We start from the raw sequence: 26944 nt of genomic DNA, 5'->3' as shown, positions 1-26944 counted from the left end.
TAAAACAATCGACAACAAAAAACAAGGTACTCCCGAAAAACTGGTAAAAACCATGAGATTCCAATTCCTGTGTAGTGACACTTGAAAATATTTAAAATAGTTATGCCCTTCTCCATCTCTTTCTAGCTAAAATACAGGGATATCCAGATCATGTACACTGTCCATGGTGAAAAGGCCTTAAATATTACAAGAGGTGACAGGGCTGATGCTATGGATTGACCAGAAATGAAGCAACACCATAACAATATCTACAAATGTGTTTAAGTGAAATTGGCAAGGATCTCATGCGTTCCAGTGAAATAGACAAGGATCACAATGCATAAACAGTTATGCAAAACATATGTGATCTATCAGTAGTCATAAGAAGCAATCCATACAAGTTAACGCCTCTCTTACAGATCCAAAGTCAAAGATCCAAAGTCAAACAAGAAGACATACACTTGCTTGGTGTTGGATCTATCACCAACATTAGAATCAGAAACAAACATGCAACTTTCCTTTGTGGGGGATGGCCTACTGAGGTGCATAATGTTTTTGCTCAGTTTTTTGAAACCTAATATTTTTGTATTGAAGTTGTGGGTTTACACACTCATTTTTTAAATGAAAAAGGCAATCACTAATACACAAAAATTTAGTTTGTGTAAAAGGGTGCTTTGGAGTAAGTAGTTGTAACCCCTCTTCCAGAGGAAGAGGAGGGTCTTGCATGCTTCAGGGTGTGATCAAAATTCTGGAAATTGGGTGAGTTGGTGGGAGTTTACGTACTTAAATGAGAATTGAAGTCAACTTTGTTTTTGTAAGGGGGTAGAGTGGTTAGGGGGCTTAAGGCATGGGTAAATGGAACAAAAAGAAAGCATCTAGCAAGGAGGAAGGGAAAATCATAATGGGGCGCATGGCGGGTGTTGTGGTGTGGTGAGCATGGATGCTCGAAGTCACGAAGGGAGTGGGAGAGGAAAAGTTTCTCATTTGACAACAGAAGCTCAAGGATGCCAATCGAATAAACATATTGACAAGATGAAGGAGATCTGATAAGGGTAAAGCGATAATATGTGACAATTGTGGAACGGAAGTGTTAGATACAAAATGGAAGGCGACACAAGGGATCAAGGTGATAAGGTTGTGAAGGGGTGTGGTGACCAATCAAGAATGTAAGTAATGTGGCAAAATTGTAGATGGCAAAGAGCACTAAGTTTGGATCAATGTCGGCTTAGTCTGTCGTCAACAAAGGAAAGGAAGTGGTATAGGAAGAGGCGGCTGCAGACCAATGAGATGAAAGATTCTAATCATGAAACGTACAAGTATGGAGTGATACCAAGTTTGTATGACCTCAACTAAGGAAAAGGACGGCTTTTGGTCAAGAAATGAGTTGCTGAGTGAACCATGGAGCGACAAGGTATTGCAGAAGAAAAAACGGTTCATGCTTTGGGGCAATCGCAACAATGAAGTGTCTGCGTGTTTTCCAAAAGAATATACAAGCTAAAGAATAATGTGATTGGCAACGTCTAGGAAAGTTTTTATGGGGGTGTATACAAGTTTCAATGGTGGACAAACGTGATAAAGAAGAACAAGGCACGCATGTCTAAAAGGTAAAGTTGATACATGTTGCATCGACTGGCAAAGGTGGGAGGTGCAGGCATTTCCCACCATGGAAAATCAACAAGAAAGTTTTGTAGAAATAAGTGTTCCATAGGCGATGGAATTTCCACGATTTTTTTTCTTTTATGGATAACTGATGGGGGGAAACGAAAGTTGGGAGATTTATGGGGGAATTTGCAAGAGATGGGAATTCCGCCTCCCCCTCCATCTTTCTCCTCCACTTCCCCCGCCTCTCCCACCCTCTTCTCCGCCCCTCTTCCTCCCCCCGCAGGCGCTCCTCCCCGACCCTCCTTCCACTCCTTCCTCCTCCTCCTCTCTTTCTCCCTCCTTCCTCTCCTCCCTTCTACCTTCCCTTCCGCCCTCTCCACCTCTCTCCTCCGGCTTTTTGCCTCGCCTCACCTCGACGCCCTTCTCCCCCCCCCCCTTTTTTCTCTTATGCCTCCCTGCAACGGGAGCATTTGTGCTTTTTAAGGTGAAAGAAAATCTTGGTGGTGACCCTTGGTCTGGCCAAAGGGGCTCTATGGCAGCACCCTCGACTCCCACAACCGTTAAGGTTCTTCTTTCCCCAACTGACAAGCAACAAGTACAATAGGTAGTTCAGTCCCTCCAGAACAAGGCACTTGTGTGGGTAGAATTGTGGGCCTCATGCCTACACAGAGACAGGTGCGAGAGTGGATCTAGGCGAGCTTGACATTAGAGGGCGACCACATCCAAGAGGTCACCATCTATGGAAGAGGCGTTTTCCTCATCCAGTTGAGCTCCCCCGACACTCGTGGAGCAGAGCCCGATCCTCCTTGGCCCGCATCTAGTTTACCTCTTTCCTTGGTATCATGGGTTTACAATGGAGGACATGGACGCGACACACCATGTTCCACGTTTTTCGATTACGCTCCGCTTCCCAGGGCTCCCCAAGGAGTATCGAGCCATCCTCCCCTCCATTGGTCGAGCATTTGACAATGTGCTCGAGTCTCCGCCAAAGTCGGCCGCCTCAGTTCTAGCAGATGATGGAGTCCCCAAGATCAGACTGGTGGTTGAGAGCCCAGAGTCCCTCCCAAAGTTGATCCTCCTAGAGATCCTTGAAGGGGGCACACTTCACCAGCGTGTGGAGATTTCCGAGCTACCAAGCCAATGTCTTTGGTGCAAACAAATGGATCACCTCGCCAGAGATTGCCCCCGTGGCCACCCCCGAGCACCTCCCCTCCCTCCCCGTAGAGTAGGCAGAGCGAGCAGACCAAAGTCCCGCACCCCCTCAAACAGGAGCAACAGGAGTCTCAGACCCCCTAGGTGAACCCTTCAGAAGGGAACTAGACCCAGGTTAAAAACAAAAAGAAACCAAGCAAACACACTCGCAAGCGCTGCAAGCAAAGGGCCAAACGCACAGAGAGAGAGAGAGAGAGAGAGAGAAGGTTGTCCGCAAGGCACCTGAGGAGGAGCAGCAACAGCAACAGGAGCCTTGCGTGAGGATCCACCTCGCTCAGCGGAAGGGACCACCGCCCAACCAGATGTTCCTCACGTGGCACAAGTTCAACGTCCGCATCCACACTCGCATCATAAGCAAACCCCAAGAGCTTCTGATGTGGCGATGGTGGACGATAGTCAAACAACAGTTGAGGAGGGGCGGATCCAGAGCCCCGACGAGCCTGATCAACAGTAGGAGCCTGTGATCGTCCCCTTTCCCCTCCACTCCCCCCTCCTGGGTTCCTCCCCCCCTGCCCCCTGCTGTGATCAATCTCACCACCCGCTCGCTCCCCTCCGCCCCCCACCTCCTCCCGCCCTCGCTACCCCCCTCTCCACCTCCGTAGTAGGTTCCTCGACCTCCCCCCCCTCCTAGGCTTCGACACCCCTACCAGCAAGCAAGGGTAAGACGACGTTCCCTTCTGCTCCCTCACCGCAACATCCGGCCCATCCAGGAAGGGAGCCAGAGGAATGGGGCTCGTGCTCTAAGTCAACCGCCCCCCACCTCCAACCTAGGCGCCCCTTGTCGCGGGACTTCTGGAGGTTGGGACCCTAAAATTACCTAGAGATCCCGGACTCCTATCCTTTACTGTTGGAGGTAACGCTTATGAACCTACAGCCACAGAAGGGGGGTTTGATCAACGCAGTGGGCTCTCCAACATACCGCGTTTGGAGTTTCTAGTTTGCCTCCAGAGGTGTTTGATGCTATCATGGGAAACGAGATTGCATGCATGATGGACGAGTGGATGGGAGCACAAGGACTGGATCTTTGGTACGCCCATGGTGCAGAGGTGAATTTCCAACTGATCTTCACGCGAGAGGAGCCCTACTAGCCCCTCCAAAAGTGTGTGGAGCGGTGCCTCATTCTCTGAGATGCCAACAGCAAAGCGTAGCACCTGGGAGCAGTTCATTTTCATGATCAGTGGCAGAGACCCGTGGCGAGAGCCAGATTCCAACAAGATACCTGGCAGCCTCCTATTCTCTTTCGGACAAAGGAGACACGATGAACTGCTTGAGAGACTAGACCGTTTCTACGTTGGGGATTGGATACTACACAGAGGCGACTCTACCGGGATTTTGGCAGGTACCACAATGTCAAGCCACTCTCCCGTAGTACTTCACTTAGAGCAGCCCTGCCGAGGTTTCCCCCAAAAGAGGGTCCACATTCAAGAGGACCTTCTGCAAGACGAGGAGATCCAGCAGGCCATGGTAGGGATTTGGGAGCACTCAGAGATGACATCGGGCGAGGGTTGGACTTCGTGGGTGACCGATGCGATCCAAAGGAGTAGTGAGGAGCTACAGGCTCACGCCCTTAGGCGGAGGAGGATGCTACAGGATCGTGAGCGGGCTTTTGAGGAGGGACCTCACCTCCATAGAGCGGCTCAAGGAGCAAGACTCAGATTCTCAATGGCTTAGAGACACACTCAAGAGCGCTCGCCTTGAGCTTCAGGACACGGAGATTCGACAGGCTGAGTTCTCTTATCACTCTTCCCGGGCCTAGTGGGTATAGTAGGGGGACAGGATGATGAAGCAGTTCTTCCAAACCACAAGGCCCCGTTCGACAGGCACACAGCTGCAGCGTCTCCGGGATTTGCAGGGCATCATGCACATTGACTCGCAGGAGATATTAGACCTAACCACAAGTTTTTACAGCCATCTTTTTTAGACTGAGAGGATGACTCCGACTGGTCTTGTGGCCTGAGAGGTAGTTTGGGATCACATTTCGAAAGTAGTCTCGCAGGACTTATGCAGTAGATTAGAGGAGCCTTTCACGGACGAGGAGCTTTGGGAAGCCCTCAAGGCTCTCCCAACCCAAAAGTGTCCTGGTGAGGATGGCTTGACCCCGGCCTTCTTCCGAAACTTCTGGGAGATTATCTCCACCTCTTTCCAACGAGCATGCCAGGACACGGGCTCCCTCCCTCAGTCCTTGAGCAAGGGGTGAATTTGTTTGATCCCGAAAGGGGGAGATAGGTCAAACATCCGAAAGTGGAGACCAATCACTCGGCTTGATACCACATACAAGATCCTCGCCAAGGTCTTGAGCTTGCGGTTACGGCCCTATCTTACTGACATCATCCACAACACACAGACGGGATTTGTCCAAGAGCACAGCATCCTAGACAACATCTTCACTTTTTGGGAGGCTCCCAATCCGACAGTAGGAGAAACTGAGTTTGCAGATGACACGGCCTTGTATGTTGAGGGCACCACAGCAAGCTTGGAGAGAGTCACAGGAGCCCAGGCTATCTACTACAAGGCCTCGAGCCAACTTCGTGTAGGCTCGGGAGGCCTACTTCACCCGCTCACTGTCAGGGACCCTGAGATGGATGGGAATCTTGATGGGATTCACTGGCAAATGATCATAGTGGTGGGACGTTTGGGGAAGGAGTGGCACATTGACCCTCCCAATATTTCAGAGCAGGATGCCCCCAGATGGCGCCTCTAGCTATGGGAGGATAGACCCTTGAGGGACGTCCAATGGGATCCGGGATAGTGGTTTTGGCCCTCCAAGGACGACCTAGCCGAGCAGATGGATGAGATGCTCTTCTTTTCCTATACCACACGGATTGGCAGGAGGCTTCAGATGGACTCTTCAAGGTGGACCCCCACGAGGGAGCGGCATTAGGTGACCCAGAGAGTGCCCTAGGATGTCCGTTTCAGATTTTGGACACGGTTATGGTCCAGTTTGCGGCCGACTTCTTCTGGCTAGCCGCCCACGAAGGCTTGCCCATTAGACCATGGTTGGAGCAGATGCGAGTGGAGGGGCAGTGCCATTGTTGCTCTAGTGGTTTCCTGGAAACGATTCCGCACTGCCTCTGGAGCTGTTACAGAGTAGCGAGAATCTGGATGGAAGCCCTCAGGATCATGACCCGCATGCAAAGTCTTCAAAGAGACTACACCTGGGGGATATCTTTCCAGGCGTGGGTGTTCTATTCTAGGCTGCTTCTGGACTATGCAAGAGCAGAATCAACTTATCTCTACAGCATCTATTGGGTTTTCTAGCTAGGGTGACCTCTCTTCTGTGGATTCCAGGTAGAAGAAGGCTTGTCTTTGCCTGCTTTTGCCGTTCCCGGATTGGTTGCTGGCTAGTTATTGCATTTGGGTTTCTTTCCTCACGAAGAAGGATTCATTTATGCTGTTGGGCAGTGGCCATGGAGGCTATAGATTGAGGCAACCCACTGGGAAGTGTTTGGTTGTTTTGATTGCACTAGAGTTCATCTATTGAGGGCTTTGTCTTGAAGTTGTTCAGCCGTGTTTGGCTGGTTGGCCACTTGGATGTGTGATTGCAAGAGTGGTTCAGACAGTGGATGCTATTGGGGTCTCTGTTGCATGCTTTGGTTGGCTGAGGATACAGGATTGTCTAGTGATTGGATGTCGTTCACCGTTGACTTGAGCAGGGAATCACAAGGTGGCTGGACGGGAAGTCTGAGGGCGTTGGTTTGCCTGTGAAGCAGCTTCCCAGAGACCTTTGTAATCAGCCGCTTGGCTTCAAATGAATGTTAAATAAATACCGCAAGAGGTGCCAACATTTGGGGCCAATCGGTGTCTTTGTTTCTGAAAAGGAGCGCTCTAGCTCCCCTATGATTTGTGGTGTGGCGCAAATTTACTTGTCTATTTACTGTATATGCCTCACCAACACTTTTTGGACTCTATATCGATGGGATCACTACCTTCATTGATAGTTTAGGAGATGAGGGATCACTGGTTGCTAACCTAATGGTACAGATATTGCTACACACTAATGACATAGTCCTCATCCTCCTCGGCGGCAGGTTTCTAGAAGCACCTATAGAGGCCCTATAGGTGTTTTGCAGGGAGAGGGACTTAACAATCAACCTTGGCAAGACCAAGGTTATGATTTTCAACACCTCACGGGCAGTGCTTCATCAACATAGTTTCACCTACCAAGGTGAGCCCGTAGAGATTGTGCAGTCCTACACATACCTAGGAGCAATTTTCTCAGGCCCAGTCTTCAAGACAGTCCACGCAACCAAAGCAACACAATGCTGATAGTGACTCCAAAATCAATTGTTTCTACTCACAATGAATGAGGGAGAACTTGTCAACACTCATTTACTAAAGGTGAAGGTTATGGGACATCAACCAATGGCAGTGGTCACAAGGTTGATGGCAATGAATTGGCCACACTCATGGTTGCCAAGGAGCTACTGAAGGTTCGTAACTACCGTAACAGTTGGGAAAGATCCAAGCCACTCAATTTCAAGGAGCTTGTATCCCCAAGCGAAGGCTCGACGGAAGCTATATGAGGGAGCTCATGATGGCAAAGCACCTACTACTGTTGGGAAGCAAATTGATAGTGCAAATGGCAAGCTTGGACAAGGCAAACAGATTAGGACCCTTTGAAGGACAAAACTCTTCACACAATGAGAGCAAGAAGAAGAAAAAGAAACGCTAGAATTGTGATCAGCATGTACATATGGAGTATAGCTGCAAGGAGACAAACTAGAAAAAGGAGTCGTCATTCAAGCAGGAAGAGTTGAAACCTTCACTGAACCTACAGAAAGAAGAGTTACTATTTGTGGTTACACCCTATAGCCCAAAGATTGGATATATTTATCAAGGTGTGACAATGCTCTTGTCATGTAGCAATGGTCAGAAGATTCCTTGGTAAAGATAGGAAAAGGTTGCAAAAATGTGCTGAGAACAAGACTGCTTACAATAAGGAGGATGCGATGAGGAAGGCCACTAGAAGGCAGAGTGTGTGGGACTTAACAACACCAACTGGTATGCAAACTCAAATATTCATGAGGATGTTAATCTAGTCGGCACTTCTACTAAGCATCTATCTAGCTGCAATACCAAGCAATGACAAAATAAAACACCGATATGTTCTCTCTTTGCATTAATGCTAATTTCAGCTGCATGCTTTGGTCACAATGCTTGTTCAAGTGGAGGGTCAAAGCCTTCTAGACAGACAGAGAGGAATTCTTGTCGCATAGGCATTTTGGAGCCTTCGGAGGTCATGATGTTGGTGCCAAGGACCCCTCGGAGGTCAAGATGCTAACTAAAGTAATTGACATGGAGGATCTTCCCACACAGATCATAGGCATGAAGATCAACCGATATCTTGTGATCTAGTTCAAGACTTTGAATCGGAGACCAAGAGACCAAGCTAACCGGAGGGATTACAAGTGACTTTGGCAGATTCAGTAGTACGACCTGAATGGCGCTCAATGCACACTTGCTTCCAAAGACAACTGGATGCAGTTCTAGCGTTTGTGAAGGAGATATATTTGTTTTTGTGTGATGACTTCACCAGGATCTTACTTTACAAGTTTCAATGATCATAGTTAAGAATACTTCCATATGATGAATGGGTTGAAACTGACCCAGGATCCTTGGTGCCTTGCAGGGGTGTGGTATGTTCCAGATTTCTTGGATGGAGCACTCAATAATACCTGGGCATCTTGAAGACTTTGGCAGAGTTCGTGACTTTGATAGCAGTGCCACTGAAGCATATGGTGCTGTAATGGTACAGGAGTTCCAGGTTAGTTGTAATAGTTCAAGAGCAAAACCTGGAGGTGCCAGAGGCCTATCACTAAGAGGGGGGGGGTTGAAGTAGATGGGTCATTGTCCCACCCGTGAGCCCCCATATAAGGAGATCGACGAGGCACGATACCTGCAAAGAATCAAGTAGAGAAAGAGTTTTCCATGTGGCTGCATATTACTAATGCCGCTTGGGCAGATTTGGGATGATGACCTGCATATGGGCTGCCATGTGGGCAGCCATTTGGGCACTCAGGGCACCAGCAAGTGCTGCCATTGTTGACCATCTATGGGTGCTACTTGTTCTGTGAAAACTGACCCATTTTTGTGCAATAAAGACAGTGCTATTTTGGATGTCCTATTCTCCCATTTCTGAAGGTTCTTGTTGTGCAGGCGTCACAAGTGCATCTGAATCTTGCTTTAGTTCAGATCTTCATCTGGAAAGTCTTCCACTGAGTGATTAGGCAGTTTGCAAGCTAGCCTCGTTTGTCTAACAAGCACTTTGCATAGCACCAAGTATACCTTTGTAAGACTCAACATTGTTGGATATCAAGGGTATCTACTTCTACTTGTGCACTGCAATTGCATTCAAGAGTTCACGACACTATATGAAACAGGGGTGTCAACACCTATGATGAATGCAAAAACACGTACCTATCTTAAATACTGCCAGGTAAGCATTGCCATTCTGAGCTGAGAACATGGAGAGCTCTTTGGAAATAGGAAAATAAAATATGCACATTCATTGAAATCGTCATCAAATCAAACAATAGGACAAACAACAATGCTAAAAACAACCCCTCTAGACTACCCAGATCATCAAATTAATACGGAAGGAAAGAAGAAAACCATCTACCGGATCAGATCCTTCAGGCACTGCAAGTCGAGATTGCGCATTGGTAAGCAAGAGCACAAGATGTTCACGCTGATTGTTTGCATTATCCCTCTGAAAAATAGCTTTAAGAGTTTTAAACAAAGCTACACAAGAATTCGAAACCAATGCTGGTGAGACAATCTGTTCAACATCTTAAAAATGGGGCACTTTGAAGTAAAGAGAAGGACAAAATGCACAAAAGAAGACATAGTATATAAGCTCTAGTGAGACATACTTGGAACCCGAAAATATACTGAAGAATGTCAAAAAGATCCATTGGCCTGTGCTGAGGCACCTCAAAATCCTCAGGTATTGATATTTGCTCAGAAAAATTCAATGCCCTGACAGCAGCTTTGACCTGTTTTCATTGTGTTTAGTTAAAAAATTGGACCATGGAAACATCTCTCTCTCTCTCTTTCTCTCTCTCTCTCTCTCTCTCTCTCTCTCTATGTATCTGATGTTCTACATTGATTGTATTGGATCAGACTGTGTCTCCTCTCTCTCTCTCTCTCTCTCTCTCTCTCTCTCTCTACCTGATGTTCTACATTGTATTGTATTGGATCAGACTGTGTCTCCGCATGAGGATGATGATGCCAAGATGGCCGCTTAGGTTTATGGTGGACATGTACTATGATTTCACTTAGCGGAAATTGCCATCTGAAGTCATTTTGTCATCTATGCAGCTCACAGCCGAAGCAGACACGATTGGGATAAAGTGGGCATACAAGATCAAAAGAAGATTTGATGATACCATTGATAGGTACAAGGCAATGTTTTTTGCCAAGGGCTATTCTCAGAAGAAGGGGATAGATTATGATGAAACTTTTGCCCCCTGTTCTAGGATGACCCATTTTCGGTTGGAAAGTATATCAAGTGGATATAAAATCAGCCTTTCTCAATGGGGACTTGCAGGAAGACGTGTATGTGAGTTAGCGTGTTGGTTTTCAGATGCTTGGTCAAGAACATAAAGTATGCGGACTCGACACTTTATGGGCTGAAATTACCCCTATGGCCTTGTTATGAGAAAATTCATACACGTTTGTCCAATCAGGGTCTACAAAACAGTCCAACTGAGAGTTCCCTTTATGTCAAGAAGGGCAAAAAGGATTTGTTGATTGCCATCCTATATGTAAATGATATGCTGCTCATAGGCACAAATGAAGACAAAATTGCAGAATTCAAGAATGATCTTGAAGCTTCATTTGACATGTCTGATTTGAGGCTTTTACACTATTATTTGGGCATTTAGTTTATGCAATCAGATGAGGGCATTGTGCTAACACAGTGAAAATACATCCAGGGACTTTTACAAAGTTTCAATTTTCAAAAAGGATTTGTTGATAGTGATCCTATATGTGGTAATATGCTGCTTATGGGCACAAATGAAGAGAAAATTACAGAATTCAAGAATGATCTTGAAAGTACATTTGGATTTTGAAGGTACATTTGATCTTGAAGGTACATTTGAGATCTCTCATTTGGGGCTTTTACACTGTTATTTGGGCATTCAGTTTATGCAATTAGATGAAGGCATTGTGCTAAAACAGTGAAAATACATTCAGGGACTGTTACAATGTTTCAATTGTCTGGTTTGCAAGCCTATTTGAACTCCCATGGAGCCAGGGTTGAGGTTGTCTATGCATGATGGAAGTGAATTTTTTTATGCTGCTGTATATAGTCGGATGCCTTATTTATCTCTGCATACCCGTCCAGATGTTCAGTTTAGTGTATCCCAGTTGACCAGATATATGCATAGCCCAAGGACACAACAATGGTGTGCTGTAAAGCATGTTTTCAAATACTTGCAAGATATGTAGTCTCTTCGTCTATTCTATGCTAGGGAGCAACTTTGACTTTTAGGCTTTTAGTGATTTAGATTGCGCTGGGGATTATGATACCAGTCAAATTTGTTTTTATTGGCAGTCCATAACTTCGTGCATTTCTTCATTAAGCAAGAAACAATCCAGTGTGGCAACATCATCTTGTGAAGCTGAGTAGGGCAACCTTCACAACTACAGCTGAATGTGTGTGACTTAAGAGATTGATCGCAGTGGTTTGCAGCCATCCACTCTGGTACTCAGTGACAATCAGAGTGCTATTGTGGTGGCACAGAATCCTGTGTTTCATGCACCCACGAAACACATTGAGATCCATTATCATTGCCATCTAGTGTCACATGAAACTATCGAGTGCGGCAATACTCTTTGTAGAAGGCCAGTCTGTTCCCATGTGGGTGCTGGGTGGTTGTCCATGTCCTATGGATGTAAACCTGTCATAGGACATTGCGAATGATCTGATGGATCTCCTGCTATGTCAGGCGCAAGTAGGGGGCGTCTAGTGAGTACTAGTACAGTAATAGGTGGTCAAGAGACATCCGCTGCAATTGGAACCATCTGGATACTCGTGCGTACCGGCACCTAGCTTTCTTCCCTAAGGGCAAATCCACCAGTTTTCATGTATTCTTCTTGATAGAATTGGACCGGCTCCAACTCCATGTATCGCGGACTGTGGTAGGGGAGGGGAACTAGGAGTTCCCCACCAAGCTCTAGTTCTATCACAATCACTTCCTAAGAGTATCCAACAACAAATTGATTATCAAACCCAATATCTGGAGGACAAACAAGTCTCATATGCACTGAGGATTGCCATTGGACAACTGCGGGTCTCGATACACCATCTAAGATTAAGACAAGGAGAGCTACATGCACACTTAGAGAACAGTGGATTAGCACACTATGCACACTCAAGGAGGTGGAGACAAAGGAGTATTCTCTGTGTACATACACAATCTACATGAGATTCATGGATGATATCACTACCTTTCCAAGAGGGTTACAATTCGGACCACTTTCTCAGTTGATCCATTTTCATGATCAGTTCTACATCATCCTCTGCTTGATCAAGATTGGACTCCATACGGAGACTCCTTTTTATAGATCAGACATTAAGAAGTTGCGGTGACAATAGAGACTAAGACAGACCAAACACAGTGGCATGCCGCATCTTCATCCTCATCCTCTTGCTCATCCTCATCCTCATCATCATCATCATCATCATAAATACCCGCACCTCCTCCTCATCATCTCTATCATCCTCATCTGCCTCGCCATGGGACTCCAAAAGACTAGAGCTGCTTGAAGCTGCAGCAACATCCATCCTTCCTGTAAGTGTAACAATAGGGACTGCAGTCTCTTCTCCCTCTGTATCCGCTTGCAAAGCGAGCACCCTACCATCATTCTTCTCCATATTGATCATTTCCAGGGTCATTTCTATCTTCTCAAATCCATTTTCCTTGATTTTGCAGATGAGACACAAATTAGTATGGATGTATACTAATTTCTCGGTATTCTTTGGAAGCAACCTATTCCTTCTTTTAGTATGGATAAGAGAGAATGTACTCAAATTCCTCTCACAAGGAGAAGCACACGTGACTTGCGAGAGCACTCGAAGAGCTAACCGCTGCAAATTTGGTGTGTGAGCCCCAAATGTCTCCCACCATTTCACCCCTTGGTGCATTCTCTTTTCATCCTTCCCAATCGCAGGAGCAAATGTGCCTGACATGGACTTGTAAATATCCAACTCATCACATAAGGTGCCCTAGCTGTCAACATCATACTTCGTGTACCGCTCTATGACGTCCATCCACCCATCATGCAACTCCTTGTCACCATCTGGATGTTTCTCTCTCCAAATAAAGATGGAGAACAAAAGCTGCCGCATGCAATGAAGAGTGCATTACATCCCACCTATCAACACACAAGGCTCTAACATCAGCCAACTTTGAGGAGTCAATCCCATCAATAGTTGCTATCTTCTCGATCATCCATTCAGTGAGTGTTAGAATTATTGCTATAATTTAACAGTGACCAATGTAATGTAATAAGTAGGTTAGGGGCACTTTTCCCTCACTTAGAGGTTTTTCCCCCTAACCACAATTAGTTCACTAACTATGGTTAGTGAAGGATAAGGTTTTGTCACTTAGACAAAACCTATCACTCCATTCAGTTGGAATACTACTCATCTAATTGCAACTACGTTTTCAGCTCTCTCACTCTCCTGCTTCTTGCTCTCACTTTTGCTCTCTCCCCTTCTCACATTTGGTATCAGAGCGGGTTCTTCCTGCGTTTGCTCCTGCCGCACATTCGTCTCCAGCTCCAGCTCGCAAGCTCCTTGCTCCATCAGTTCGTCATCTGTACAGATCGTCCGTACACTCTGTACGGACTGATTCCGTGCAGTCCGTACCTGCACCAAACGCCATACAACCCGTACTGTACCTGCGACGCCCGTACCTGCACCAAACGCCCGTACAACCCGTACTGTACCTGCGACGCCCGTACCTGCACTAGAGGCCGTATAACTCGTACTGTACATGCGATGCCCGTACCATTTTGTTGCTATTCTGTACAACCGTACAGTCCAGTCACATGTTGTTCTGTACTGTTCCAAGTCGCTCAGTACTACACGCGCATTCCGTACTAGCTCACTGACAGTCCGTACGTAGACTGTCCGTACAAGCTCACTGCCACTGCCCGTACCCCATCTGCGTCAGCACTGATCGTATAGTGTACTCCACTGTACATTTATCGTACATTTGCAGGGTGCCGTCCGTACGACCGTACATGCTCAGTACAATTTTGATGTCCGTACATTCTGCAAGTCTTTTTACTTGCATGTGAATCTAGCAGATGTTTTTCGGCATGTACACTTTGCAGGAAGCCATTGTTTGGCAGAGCAGTTTTTTGGGCAGATTTGAGCATATTCTTTAAATTGGGCATTTTGTAAAATTTGGGGCTTTTCTTGGATTTGCCCCAATTTCATCTCAATTTCACCTCAAAATTTGGGGCATTTTGTATTCGCGGGCAGACATTGCAAACACTTTGCAAGTGTTGAAGAAATTTGGAGCTGCACTTGGAGCAAGCATTGCAGACAGATTTGCAGATCTAGTCTGAAATTTGGGGCTTTTGTTCAGAAATTGCAAATTTGGAGCTTTTGTTCAAAAATTGCAGAATTAGGGCTTTTAGTAAATTTGCCCCTTTTTGGATGCAATTTCAAGCCACAAATTGGGGCTTTTGTGTTGGGAGAGCAATTTGACAGGTTTCAGTTCGCACTGCCTTTCTGTGAGTGTTTTGAAGCACTTTTGGCAGGTTTTAAGAGAGATTGAAAGCTCTGGCCGATTTCTGACACAGACATTACAGAGATTTGAGTTGCATTTTTAGCCAGTGTTTGGCTGTGTTTTTTGGGATTTGTGCACTCCATTCCCAGCAAGGGAAGTCAGATTTGCATTTGCTGTATTTTCTTTCTCAGACATGGCCCAGCAAAATCAAAATGATTTCGGTTTCACTAGTCTCTCACAAGAGGACAAGCTGGATGGTACCAACTACTCCCTCTGGAGTTTTATGGTACGCAATATTCTGATTTCTCATAATTTGTGGGACTATGTAAGTGGGGATGAGTTCCGGCCAGCAAATGTGGCACCTAATACCCCTCCCCAACAAGGAGGAGGAGGCAGAGGTCGTGCACAGGGTACAGCTGCAGCACAAGTAATTGGTGCAGTTATACCTACCACTCCACAGCAGAAGAAATGGGATTCACGTGATGCTTTAGCTTTGTCGTGTATTTCTCTTTCAGTGAAAAGATTCATCATTCCGCATATCCGGTCGTGTAAGACCTCTGTAAGAAATCCTAGATTTACTATATTTAGAAATGTGCTAAGGAACAGAAAGGAGACTGAGATAGCAGAGAACAAGGAATAATTGTATTGCTTGAATCTCTGTAGGGTAGATGTTGTGTCATCCATACAATTGGGCCTCTCTTATATAGAGAGTGAAGAGTCACACATGAAAAGGTGTGTACTCCAAAGGGTATGTGCATGAAGAGGTTTGTACCCCTTGTGAAGGGTGTGACCCTTGATGAGAGGGTACATTACAATAGAAATGTCTCTTGTGAAGGGTTGTGCCTCATTAGGAAGTGTCCCGTCGAAAGGGCAAAGGTTGTGCCTCTTAGGAAGTGTCCCGTCGAAAGGGCATACCCTTCCACAAGTGTCCATTCATCAAACCATCCATAAGTCTAGAAATAGAGAAAGGAATACGTCACAGATCGTGACATCCCCTCCCACTCAAAATAAGACCCTGGTAGAGATAATGAACTGATGTAGAAAATATCACTGTAAATTCTGAAAATACTGCTGTAAAATGTCAGGGTACTGCTCTAAGTCTTCATCAGACTGCCAAGTAGCGTCGAAGTCGTCCAGATCTCGCCAAAGAACAAGGAATTCCGTGATAAGTCGATATCGAGTCTCTCGCTGTCGATGGTCCAGAATACGCTCAGGAATAAGGAGAACATAATCGTCTTCGATTTCTGGGACATAATCACCTGCAGGAGGAACTGCTTCATCGCCTGGAATGTACGTCTTTAGCCAAGAAACATGAAATGTCGGATGGATTTTACCCCATGATGGTGGTAATTCCAATTTGTAACTTAAAGGTGAATTTTTCTTGACGATCCGGAAAGGTCCATAGTATCTTGGTCGCAACTTAGGAAACACAGACTTAACCGTCTTATAGCGATGTGGGACTACAAATAATAGCACCATGTCACCAGTGTTAAATTCCAGGTGACGTCTATGTTTGTTGGCAGACCGTTGATACCGCTCTTGCGCTTTTCGCATATGATCCCTGACTTGCAGTAGAATGTCTTGCATTTCTTGAACCAATTGATCAGCTAGGGCCACTCGATATTGAAGTACAAAATTTGTTGATACAATCGGAGTGTGTCCATAAGCTGCTTGGAATGGAGTCATGCTGATGGCACTATGGAAAGAGTTATTATAAGCAAACTCAAGGAGTGGTAGATACTCATTCCAAGCTGCTAGGCGTGACTGAATATAATGTCAAAGCATTTCTTCCAGAACTTGGTTGACTCTTTCAGTCTGGCCATCTGATTCTGGGTGGTAGGCTGAACTGAACAGTAGAGTTGTACCCAAAGATTCGAATAGTGAAATCCAAAAGTGACTGGTAAACTTAGGATCTCTGTCGGATATGATATTATTGGGCAATCCATGGTGTCAGAAGATGTGTTGTATAAAGAGTTTGGCTATGTCCGGAGCCTGTGCACTGCTTTTGCAAGCAACAAAGTGTGCCATTTTGGACAATCGATCAACAATTACCATAATGTGAGTGTTATCTCTCGAGGATCGTGGTAGTGTTGAAGGAGAGTCCCTAGAACCAGTTAGCTCAATAAGTTTTCCCTGGTGGATAAACTGGATAGTATGGCTGCGAAAACTGATTGATGGATCATAGTCGTAGAGCCACTGTTGTCCGAGTATGACATCGTACCGAGAAAGAGGCATGATGTCGAAGTTCAACTTGTCCGTATAATGTTGGATGCGAAAAGACAAGTTTTTAATCCTGGTGTTGCACAAGAAAGTAGTTCCATTTGCGAGTTCAATCTGATAGTCCATGAGACTAGGACTGGTGGTCAATCGAAGTTTGTCGACCATAGAACTAGCTAGGAAGTTATGAGAACAGCCACTGTCGATGAGGATAGTGACCGTTGTTCCACGAATCGATCCTTGAACACAAAGTACTTGAGTGGCCAGGGAAGGTTCGGGGTTGCTGGCAAGGCTCAGGTGGATGGTATTTGCCATTCGAACAGCTTTGCCTTTCTTGTCTTGTGCTGGAGTAGCATCTTCTCTTTGGGAAGTGCTAGGTTCCATATTGGAATTTTGCTTTGGTCGCTTGGGACAATCGAACCATCTATGGTTGCCTGTACAGATGGTACAAAGTCCTTTTGTGCTGGAGCTGTTCTTCTTGTCAGTGGCCGCATCTTTATGTTGGGGATGTCGGTAATGACTTTGTGAAGAAGAAGAAGAAGCGCGATCCTTGGAGGAGTGCTTCTGTTGAAATCCAGCAAATGATTTCTGAGTCTTTTGGGGATCTTGAGACTGTCACTGACCTTGATTACCGGAGTTTTTTTGAAACCTGGTGTTATCTTGAGGGCGAGCACCTTTGGCCATAGTAGAGTTCTGTGTGCGATTAGCACTCTGCTTCCCTGTGTTTTGAAAATCTGTAATGCGCTCTGCGTAAGCAATAGCGCCATCTGTACTGGTGATGTTTGCTTTAAGGACATCAATGCGTAACGAGGGATTTAGGCCTGAGATGAAAGCATGAAGGCGATCATCCTCAGTTAAACCATCAATCTCCAACACCAATGTGGTGAACTGAGAGATGTAGGAAGACAGGAAACCCGTTTGCTCCAACTGTTGGAGTTTTGATCGTGCTTGGAAGTCCGCATTGGCAGGTATGAACTGCTTACGGAGCACGTGTTCAAAACGTTCCCATGTTAACACACTTTTGCCGTCCTTTAAGCGTCTTTGCCACCATAGAAAAGCTGTATCCTTGAGAAGGGAGGCCGCCAAGGCGATCTTTTTGCCTTCAGTAAGGTCAACAGTATCAAAATACATGCGCATTTTTACGAGCCATTGGTCAATTGTTCGGCGATTGCGTTGACCAGTGTAGGCTTCCGGAAGTTTGATGTCAAGTCTTTTAGTTTTGGAAGCTTGAAGTAAACGGTAGAGGGCACGTAGTTCAGTGTTTTCTACCTCTGGTGGGAATGAATCCGCATAGTCGTCTGGTTGCGTCACGTCATCCTCTGTATGTGTGGTACTTCGAGAATCTTGAAGTTGTTGAACTTTCTAGACCAAGTCGAAAATGCTGTCCTAAAGCTGGGAAATTTGAAGTTGCAATAGTGATTCGCCTTGTACGTTGACTTCAGAGGTCTTTTTTGAACTTGATTCTTTGATTTCTGGAGAGGCTTCACGCGCGCGTTGCGACATATCGGAGATACCTGTGAGAAAAGCGCGAACTTGCGCTCTAGTTTGTACCATTCCTGGAAGAGGATTCGGGCTGCTCCCTGAGGTTGCTCATGTTGGAGGGGGCAGGCGAGGCAGGATGGAACCACCCGTGGAAATCTGGTAAAGGAGGTCCTGTCTGAGGTAACATTGGTGATGCCGAAAGTGGTGTTACTGCTCGTGAGAGGACAGGAGTAGGTAGCAGAGTCCACGGATCTGAGAAAGGATAAGGAGCTGTTGTCGGAAGTGAAGGATATCCAGGAGAAGGAGTGCCTTCAGAGTGTAAATACTGTCTTGGAGAAGATACAACCTGTAGAGGAGGATATCTGGGAGCGGAAGGAGATGGAGAGTACCCTGGAGATGCCGAAGGTGAGGGGTAAAATTCTCTCCAAAGATGGACAGCAAACTCTTGAGGAATATCGGGTTCAGGATATCTTCGTCTCTCGTGGAACACAACCTGTACTGTGCTGAGGAAGTAATGTAACTGAGGTGCCTCACGCAGAAGGTAGAGGATGTGGTCCAAATCACTAGGAGGGCACGTGACACAGAAGACCCAAGATGCAAAAGCTCCAAAATGGGCTGGCTGTGCGATTTGAACACGATATTGAGTGGTAGCTGATGCCTTAGGTATCCTTGAAATGCCGGGTGAATTATCAGGGGTTTCCATGCTTTAAGGGAGATTGTTTCATTTGCTGTAATTTGTTAATGGCAAGAGAATCCTTAAAAGCAGATTGGAAAGACTCCATCTGGCAATAATTTAATCTGCCAAATTGTTGCCTAGAAGAAGGCTGCAAATCGCTGTCCGGAGATCCATGTTGCAGTGGTTTGCGAGGAGCGGATCGAGGCTTGTCTGGTCCGGGCTGTTAACAGGCGGTCTTCATTACGCGAGGAGGCTGCAACTGGTGCTGATTTGGCAGGACAAAGATGGCGAAACAAGGGGGGGGCTGCAGGCTGTCAATGGCGAAACACGTGGCAGTTCCCAGGGCTGGACTGCGCAGGAAGGCAAGGCTTGGCTGGCAAGGACTGCGCAGGAGGGGGGGGGGGGGGCACGTGCTGGCGAGGCCAATGAATGCGCAGGGGCTGGCGTGCTGGAGAGGCGAGGCTGCGCAAAGGGGCTGGCGTGCAGATCTGTGCAGGGCTGGCGTGCAGTACGGCGCAGGGCTGGCGTGTAGTACGGCGCAAGCGGGCAATACAGCGCAGGGCTGTGGGCAGTACGGCACAGGGCTGCGCAGGGCTGGCGTGCAGTACGGCTAGGGCGAGGGCTTGCGCAGGGCTGCAGGTAATTCCGTACGGTGCAGGCCGTACGGAATAGAAAGGGAGGGGCTGCGACTTTTCGTTGAGGCTGCCTAAGGTGGTTAGTTGCCCCAAAAATTAAGTTGGGGGTTTAGTTAACCCTAGGTAGCTAGGGTAAACCTAAGGGTAGGGGATGGGTTTATTTTTTCCCTTTTTACCCCTCTAGGTACCCTTTTGTAGGTACTTGGTGCCTAAAAGGTGTGCCTATTCGAAGGGGTGTGACCCTTGGAATAGGTGCACCTTTTCATGAAGGGGTATGTCACTGTTTTTAAAAGGGGTGTCCCTACATGAATAGGTATGTCCTTTTGTCCACGATGGGGTGTGTCCCTTGAGTGAGGAGTCGAGACTCTTCATCAAAAGGTGTGTCCCATGGTGGAAAAGGTGCGTCCCTTGGTTTTGGGACAGCCCAAGCACCTGAAAAGACACGATTTTTGTCGTGTCCATTCACATCAACTTGTGATGTGTGGGAGATGGAGAGGCCATAGATGACTTTAGGCAAGGTTGGCGCTAAAAATTTTTACGCTCATCCTCTCCATCTCTTCCATGCACAATGTGCACGGATGTCCTTCTAGCGGAAAAGATGTATCAGATCGGCGCTAGAAGGTGGGGGGCATTTCCTACAAGCAGGAGCGAATTTTGCTCTGATACCACTGTAAGAAATCCTAGATTTACTATATTTATTAATGTGCTAAGGAACAGAAAGGGGACTGAGATAGCACAGAACAAGGAATAATTGTATTGCTTGAATGTCTGTAGGGTAGATGTTGTGTCATCCATACAATTGGGCCTCTCTTATATAGAGAGTGAAGAGTCACACATGAAAAGGTGTGTACTCCAAAGGATATGTACATGAAGAGGTGTGTACCCCTTGTGAAGGGTGTGACCCTTGATGAGAGGGTACATTACAATAGAAATGTCTCTTGTGAAGGGTTGTGCCTCATTAGGAAGTGTCCCGTCGAAAGGGCAAAGGTTGTGCCTCTTAGGAAGTGTCCCGTCGAAAGGGCATACCCTTCCACAAGTGTCCATTCATCAAACCATCCATAAGTCTAGAAATAGAGAAAGGAATACGTCACAGATCGTGACAACCTCAAAGGCAGCATGGGATATTTTGGAGAGCATGTATGCAGCTCGGAATGATGCCAGGGTGTCTTTTTTGAAAAGAGAATTGTCTCATACGCATATGGAAGAGGGTGACTCCATGTCAGTGCACCTCACAAAGCTACAGGATTTACGAGAGCAGTTGCTGAATATTGATGAGATCATTCCTGATTCAGAGATGATAACCACTACTCTGAATTCTCTTCCTGAGTCTTATCTCAGCTTTCATACCTCGCTGAATTTGTCGTTGAGGGGGGGTGCAAATCCTCTCACTTTTCACGAGTTGATAGGACTTCTGCTGCAGGAAGAGCAGACCAGGAAAAACATGGCTTCACGAGCAGGTGAACATACCATGCTCTCAAAATTCAAGCCTAAAGTAAAGGGACGGGCAAAGACTTCAGCTAATCAGCCTTCTCAAAAGGCTAAGGGTGATGCAGGTAAGCCCAAGAAGAAGGGAATATGTCATTACTGCAAAAAGCCAGGTCACTACATTGGAGAATGCAAGAAAAGGCTTGCAAAAGAAAAGAAAAACAGCTCCGGTATGGCTGTCTCAGATTCAGCTCCTCATGCATCTGACAATGAGCAAGCTACAGCCAACTTTGTGGAGCACGACTGTGCCTTCTTGTCTTTCATTTCAGACTCTCAGTTGGCTGCTCGGGATAGTACAACCACCTGTAATGATGACACTTATGCTTTTCTGACATGCAGTTATGATTCTTCCAAGGATGCATCAGCTTTCAGTGTCAATGAGACACAAAATACATGGTATTTTGACAGCGGTGCCTCAAAACATATCACTTCCAAGAAGTATCTCTTCACATCTCTGCATCCACCACCCGTTGGTAAAAAGGTCACATGTGCCAACAACTCCTCCTATTCAGGAGAAGTTGAACTTACAGCCATTGATGGCTCAACATTCAGAATTTATGATGTCTTGTATGTGCCTGGTATCACAAAAAATCTACTTTCAGTGTCCACTCTTAATAGAGCTGGATTTCAGGTCATTTTTGAAGATGACAAGTGTGCAGTCCATGATAGAGAGCATGACAATGCCTTGAGACTGTCTGGCACTTTGTTACGTGGTCTTTTTCAAGTTGACATGTATGAGAAAAGACCAGCACATGCTCTTGCAGTTTCCACTCCTACTGCTGCTATGCAGAATGCGGAGTTATGGCATACCAGATATGGACACATGCATTATGGCAGCTTGATGACGCTTCAAAAACATGCCATGATTGATGCATTGCCTCCTCTTGAAACACCTCCTCCACATGCCTGTGAAGGGTGCATTCTTGGTAAAATGCACAGATCTCCTTTTAAGAAGGATGGATCAGTTAAAGCTGTTCGAAAATTACAGCTTATACATAGTGATGTCTGTGGTCCCATGAGGACTCCATCATTAGGTGGTCATCTTTACTTTGTCACTTTTATAGATGACTACTCCAACTACACTTGGGTTTATGGGCTGAAACGCAAATCAAAAGTGTTTATGGTCTTCAAACACTTTGCAGCTATGGTTGAGAATGAATCCGGACTCAAGATACAGACATTACGCACAGATAGAGGAGGGGAGTACTTGTCTGCAGTGTTATGCTCTAGCCGAGATAGCATGACCTCGGATAGATCGGTGGGCATTTTCTCTTAGATGACCAACTTTTGTAATAGTTAAAGTGCGTAATTGAAATGGTCAAGAGAAGTAACTGCCAAGGCCCTAGGTGAGGGTGGAATGGCATTGACGAGGTAGTTCTGAGTGCTAAGGCCTAGGTGCACCTAAATGTGCAATAATGCCAAGGGGCAAGTGTTTTTAATGTGCCCCAAGAGAGGGGAAAAAAAGGTGCATCAAGTGGAGAGGCTAAAATGATGACATTTGGCAAGGAGAACTATCTAGGGAAATGAGGGTCTCATGGATAAGCATGAAAAATAACGAAGGAATGAATTGAATCTGACGATCTGCGATCCATGAGAGTTAGGCTGGGTGGAACAACTTAATGCCATCGCCCGTGAGCTGAGTGAATGGAGCAATAGAAATTCAGGCTAGAGCAAAAAGTGTTTGACAGTTGGTATCAGAGCCTTGTGGAGAGGTAAAGGAGCAGAGAGGGGTAAACGTGACTAGACTTTGTGACGAAACGAGGTGGTCACGGAGATGCTGGCGACGCCTGATCGACGGCGTTCTCGACTGTCGATGTAAAAGTCTAGTGGGGGTCCCGTAACACGCTGATGCGCAAGTGGCTTATGAAGCGTGGGCACTGGACTACTGCGATGGAGGTCGTCAAGGTTGACGATGTTTTCCCAAGCGGGGCTTGAGCGCAGGGGACGCAGCGCAGGTTGGCTACCGTGGCCTATGAAGGATTTAAATTAACGGACGGCTGAACTTGGGACAGCGTGGCGATTCGGCAGTCGACGGGAAAGAAAACCAGACGGGTTTTCTAAATTGAGACTGGAGCGCAGTTGGACGAGGATCGATGGAGAAGGGAGGCACGTGAAAATCTTGTTAGCGTATGGTAGTTGTAGGTGGGCTCGCAAACCGTGAGCTCGTTGTTGGAGCCTAGCTGCATCTAAGAGCCGAGTTGAGTCGCACCTACGAATAGCTGGAGCATGAACGCTTGCTGGAGCATGTAGTCGAGTTTAGGGGATCGACGGATTAGTCAACAGGTCTGTTAGCACAAATTGAGTAAGTTGTGATCGATCAAAGCTGAGCAACCGGGATTGTTGCGAACATCCTTCGAAGACAACCAGGGAGCATCTTTTCTCTTATATATACACATATTTCAGGTTTTCAGTTTGCAATAGTTGTTCCTGTACAAAAAGGGGTTTGGAAGTGCTGTACTTTTGGAGTTTTCCCGTGAGAAAAGAAGAAAGAAAAATTATAAAGACTGAAAAAAAAAAAAAACCATCTTCCATTGTGAAACTATGGAGGCAGAAGGGCAGAATTCTAGTGAGTCTAGAGTACAGTCTACACAACAGATGTCACATCATGCAACACCTACTTTGATTGGTAGGATTTCGATATTAGAAGATGCTTTACAGCAGATTATGAACCAGCAGCTTCAAGTGAATGCTGGTCAAAATGAGATCAGGGAGATGGTGCGAGCCTTGTCGGCTAGACCGTCTAGAATTGATAAGGGCAAAGCTCCAGCAGAGCCAGAGCCCAGTATACATTCCTTAGAGCGCGCAAGGGTCAAAGTGCCTAATATCGCTAATTATAGACCGGAGAAGTACGCTGGTCGGATGACCGAGCGCAGCTCTGATGTGATCGAGGTTTGGTTACGCAAGTGGGAAGAAGCCTTCGCCATTTGTGAAATTAGATCCGATCTAAAGAAAATCCGCGAGGCCACACATCTGTTTATTGAGGCAGCGAACAGATGGTGGATAAAGCAACAGAAGGATCAAGTTGCTCCAACCACCTGAGAAGGGTTTAAAGCTGAATTCAAGAAACACTTTCTTCCACTTGACGAAGAATCCCGAGCTTGGGATGCTTATAGAAATCTTCGTCAGAGGAGTCTGTCAGTGGCAGAGTACACTGACAAATTCAGGGAATGTGTCATGAAAATGACAGACCCTCTCCCTATGTCGGTTCAGTTAAAAGACTATATCTATGGACTGAACGACAAAATCCTTCTCAGAGGTTAGTACCTTGTTTGTTATGTGTATCTGTTGCTAAGCTAGTGACGAGTGCACCTGATAACATCCTATCTAAGCCCGCAGCAACGGGGTATACAGCCTTTAATGATACGGAGTTAATTAAAATGAAAGGGCAAGTGGCCAGTCATGATGTCATTGTGTTGTTTGACTCGGCGTCAACTCACAATGTGATTAACTCCAAGCTTGTGAAGAGGCTGAAATTAAAGACAAGTCCATCTGACTATGCGTATACAGTCAGAATGGCAGATGGAACTTCAACTGAAGTATGGGACCAAAGGGTTACCCAGTTGGAGCTTCGGATTCAGGACTATGCTGAGAAGCTTGATTTTGAAATCACCAAGCTTGCTCATGCAGATATAGCCCTGGGTATGGCGTGGCATTCTAGAAAGAATCCAGCCATTGATTAGAAAAAGCACGTATATCAATTCAAGATGAATGATGTGCTTTATGTCTTGCAAGGTGAAAAAGATATACCTCAGGGACCGTTGGTTTCCGTGATGGAAATCAGAAAAGCTCAAGTAGAGTTTTTATTCCTTTGCACAGCATCGGTAGAGCCGGTGGATGATTCTTCGGCTAGTACTGATGTTACGCAAAGTGGTGAGATGGCCAAGTTGGCTAATCTTATAACAGAGGAGTTCTCTGAATGTTTTAGGGATGAACTACCTTATGGGTTACCTCCAGAGCGGAAAGTTCAACATAAGATTGAACTGATCCCGGGGGCAGAACCTGCAAATAGACCTCCCTATAGAATGAGTTTTACTGAAGAGGCGGAGGTGCGTAGACCACTGGAAGAATACCTCAAGTTGGGGCAGATTCAACCAAGTTTCTCACCTTTTGCTTCGCCAATGATATTAAAGAAGAAAAAGGATGATATGTTTCGCCTCTGTATAGATTACAGAGCATTGAATAATATCACTGTTAAGCACAGGTATCTGATGGCTCAGATTGATGATTTGCTAGATGCATTACATGGAGCCGTGATTTTCAGCAAGATAGATCTTAAGTGCGGCTACCATCAAATCCGGATTAGAGCCGAGGATGTGCATAAAACCGCTCTTAGAAGCAAGTTTGGTCATTATGAGTTTTTGGAAATGCCCTTCGGACTTACCAATGCTCCGGCGACCTTCGTCATGCTTATGAACGATTTACTACGTCCGTATATCGGAAAGTTCGTAGTACATTTTATCGACGATATCTTGATATTCAGTAAAAGTATTACTGAGCATCGTGAACACTTAAGAATAGTGTTCAGTACTTTGAGGAAAGCCAGTCTTTATGTGAATAAAAAGAAAACTATACTGTGTATGGTTAGGCTTGAGTATTTAGGGTTCATTATTACTCCACAGGGGGTAGGAATGGATCCGAAGAAAGTGGCTGCGATACTAACTTGGCCAATCCCTCAGAGTCTGACCGCGTTGCGATCATTCTTGGGATTTGTCCAGTTTTATAGAAGGCATATCAAGGGATATTCCGGAATAGTATCGCCATTGACTGATCTGACCTCAAATAAGGTACCTTTTATTTGGGGACAGAATCAACAAGAAAGTTTTAACACCATAAAACAAGCTGTGGTCTCAGGACCGGTGTTAAAAATAGTTGATCCCCAGAAACCGTTGTTCCTGGAAACCGATGCAAGTGGCATTGCGGTAGGAGCAGTTCTCCTTCAAGAGGGAAGGCCAGCAGCCTTTGAAAGCAAGAAGCTTTCTCCCTCTCAAAGGAATTGGCCAACTCATGAATTGGAGTTGTATGATGTTATCCATGCTCTGAAAACATGGAGGCATTACTTGTATGGTTCAGAGTTTTATGTGGATGTAGATCATGATACTCTGAAACATTTTTGTAAACAGCCTGACTTGAGGGGCCGCCAAGCTAGGTGGGCAGAGCTCATGCACGAGTTTAATCTAACGATTCGGTACCGAAGAGAAAAAGATAATAAGGTGGCTGATGCGTTGTCTCGCATTATGCACAACCTGAGTTTCACGGTATTAGAGAGTGCTCTAATGACCGAGATAAGAGAAACTCAAAAAGTGGACGAGTTTGTCCAGAGCTTGTGGCCTAAAGCTCATGTGTTAAAACCCGGGGAAAGTGAAAAGGATGACCTGGCATCCAGAAAAGGCCAAACTTATGCAAGATATACCATAAGGGATGGTATGCTAGTTAGAAATGGCAAGGTTATAGTACCTGGTCAGAATGATCTCAGGCAGAGAGTCATTCGACAGTGCCATGATAGCCCGTGTGCGGGACATCCAGGAGTCGAGAAGACATATGATCTCGTGAAGCGAGATTTCTTTTGGCCAAAGATGAAAAAGCATATTCATGAATATGTGACACGGTGTTTCTCGTGTCAGGTAAGCAAGGCCGAGCGGGTGAAGCCACCCGGACTTTTACAGCCCTTGGAAATACCACTAAGAAGTGGGAGAGCATTTCCATGGACTTTATTGTAGGGCTACCTGCAACACAAGGAGGATATAATTCTATCCTTGTGGTGATTGATCGTCTAACCAAGATGGCTCACTTTCATTCCGACTAGAGAGTCTGTTAGTGCCCCGCAAGTGGCGGATTTCTTCATTAAACATATATTTCGTCTGCATGGATTGCCGAGATCCATAGTGTCAGACAGAGATGTCAGATTT

General features: G+C 45.9%; 1 protein-coding gene across 2 annotated transcripts in view; it reads right to left on the bottom strand.

Moving 5' to 3' along the window:
* The window catches only part of LOC147885741 (callose synthase 9-like), a 273087-nt gene that overhangs the window by 227818 nt on the left and 18325 nt on the right, over positions 1 to 26944 (bottom strand). For both annotated transcript variants that reach the window (XM_087396032.1, XM_087396031.1), the window contains exons 6-7: positions 9666 to 9788; positions 9413 to 9502 (exon numbers count right to left, since the gene is read on the bottom strand). In XM_087396032.1, the coding sequence (XP_087252158.1) occupies positions 9413 to 9502; positions 9666 to 9788 (213 nt within the window). The remainder of the gene's footprint in view (positions 1 to 9412; positions 9503 to 9665; positions 9789 to 26944) is intronic.

The sequence above is a fragment of the Dipteris shenzhenensis genome, chromosome 25, assembly GCF_047967505.1.
Source record: "Dipteris shenzhenensis isolate YYH24624 ecotype China chromosome 25, Dip_SZ_1.0, whole genome shotgun sequence".
Classification (NCBI taxonomy): Eukaryota; Viridiplantae; Streptophyta; class Polypodiopsida; order Gleicheniales; family Dipteridaceae; genus Dipteris; species Dipteris shenzhenensis.
The sequence above is the reverse complement of the archived record's forward strand: the minus strand, read 5'-3'. Positions and strand labels throughout refer to the sequence as shown.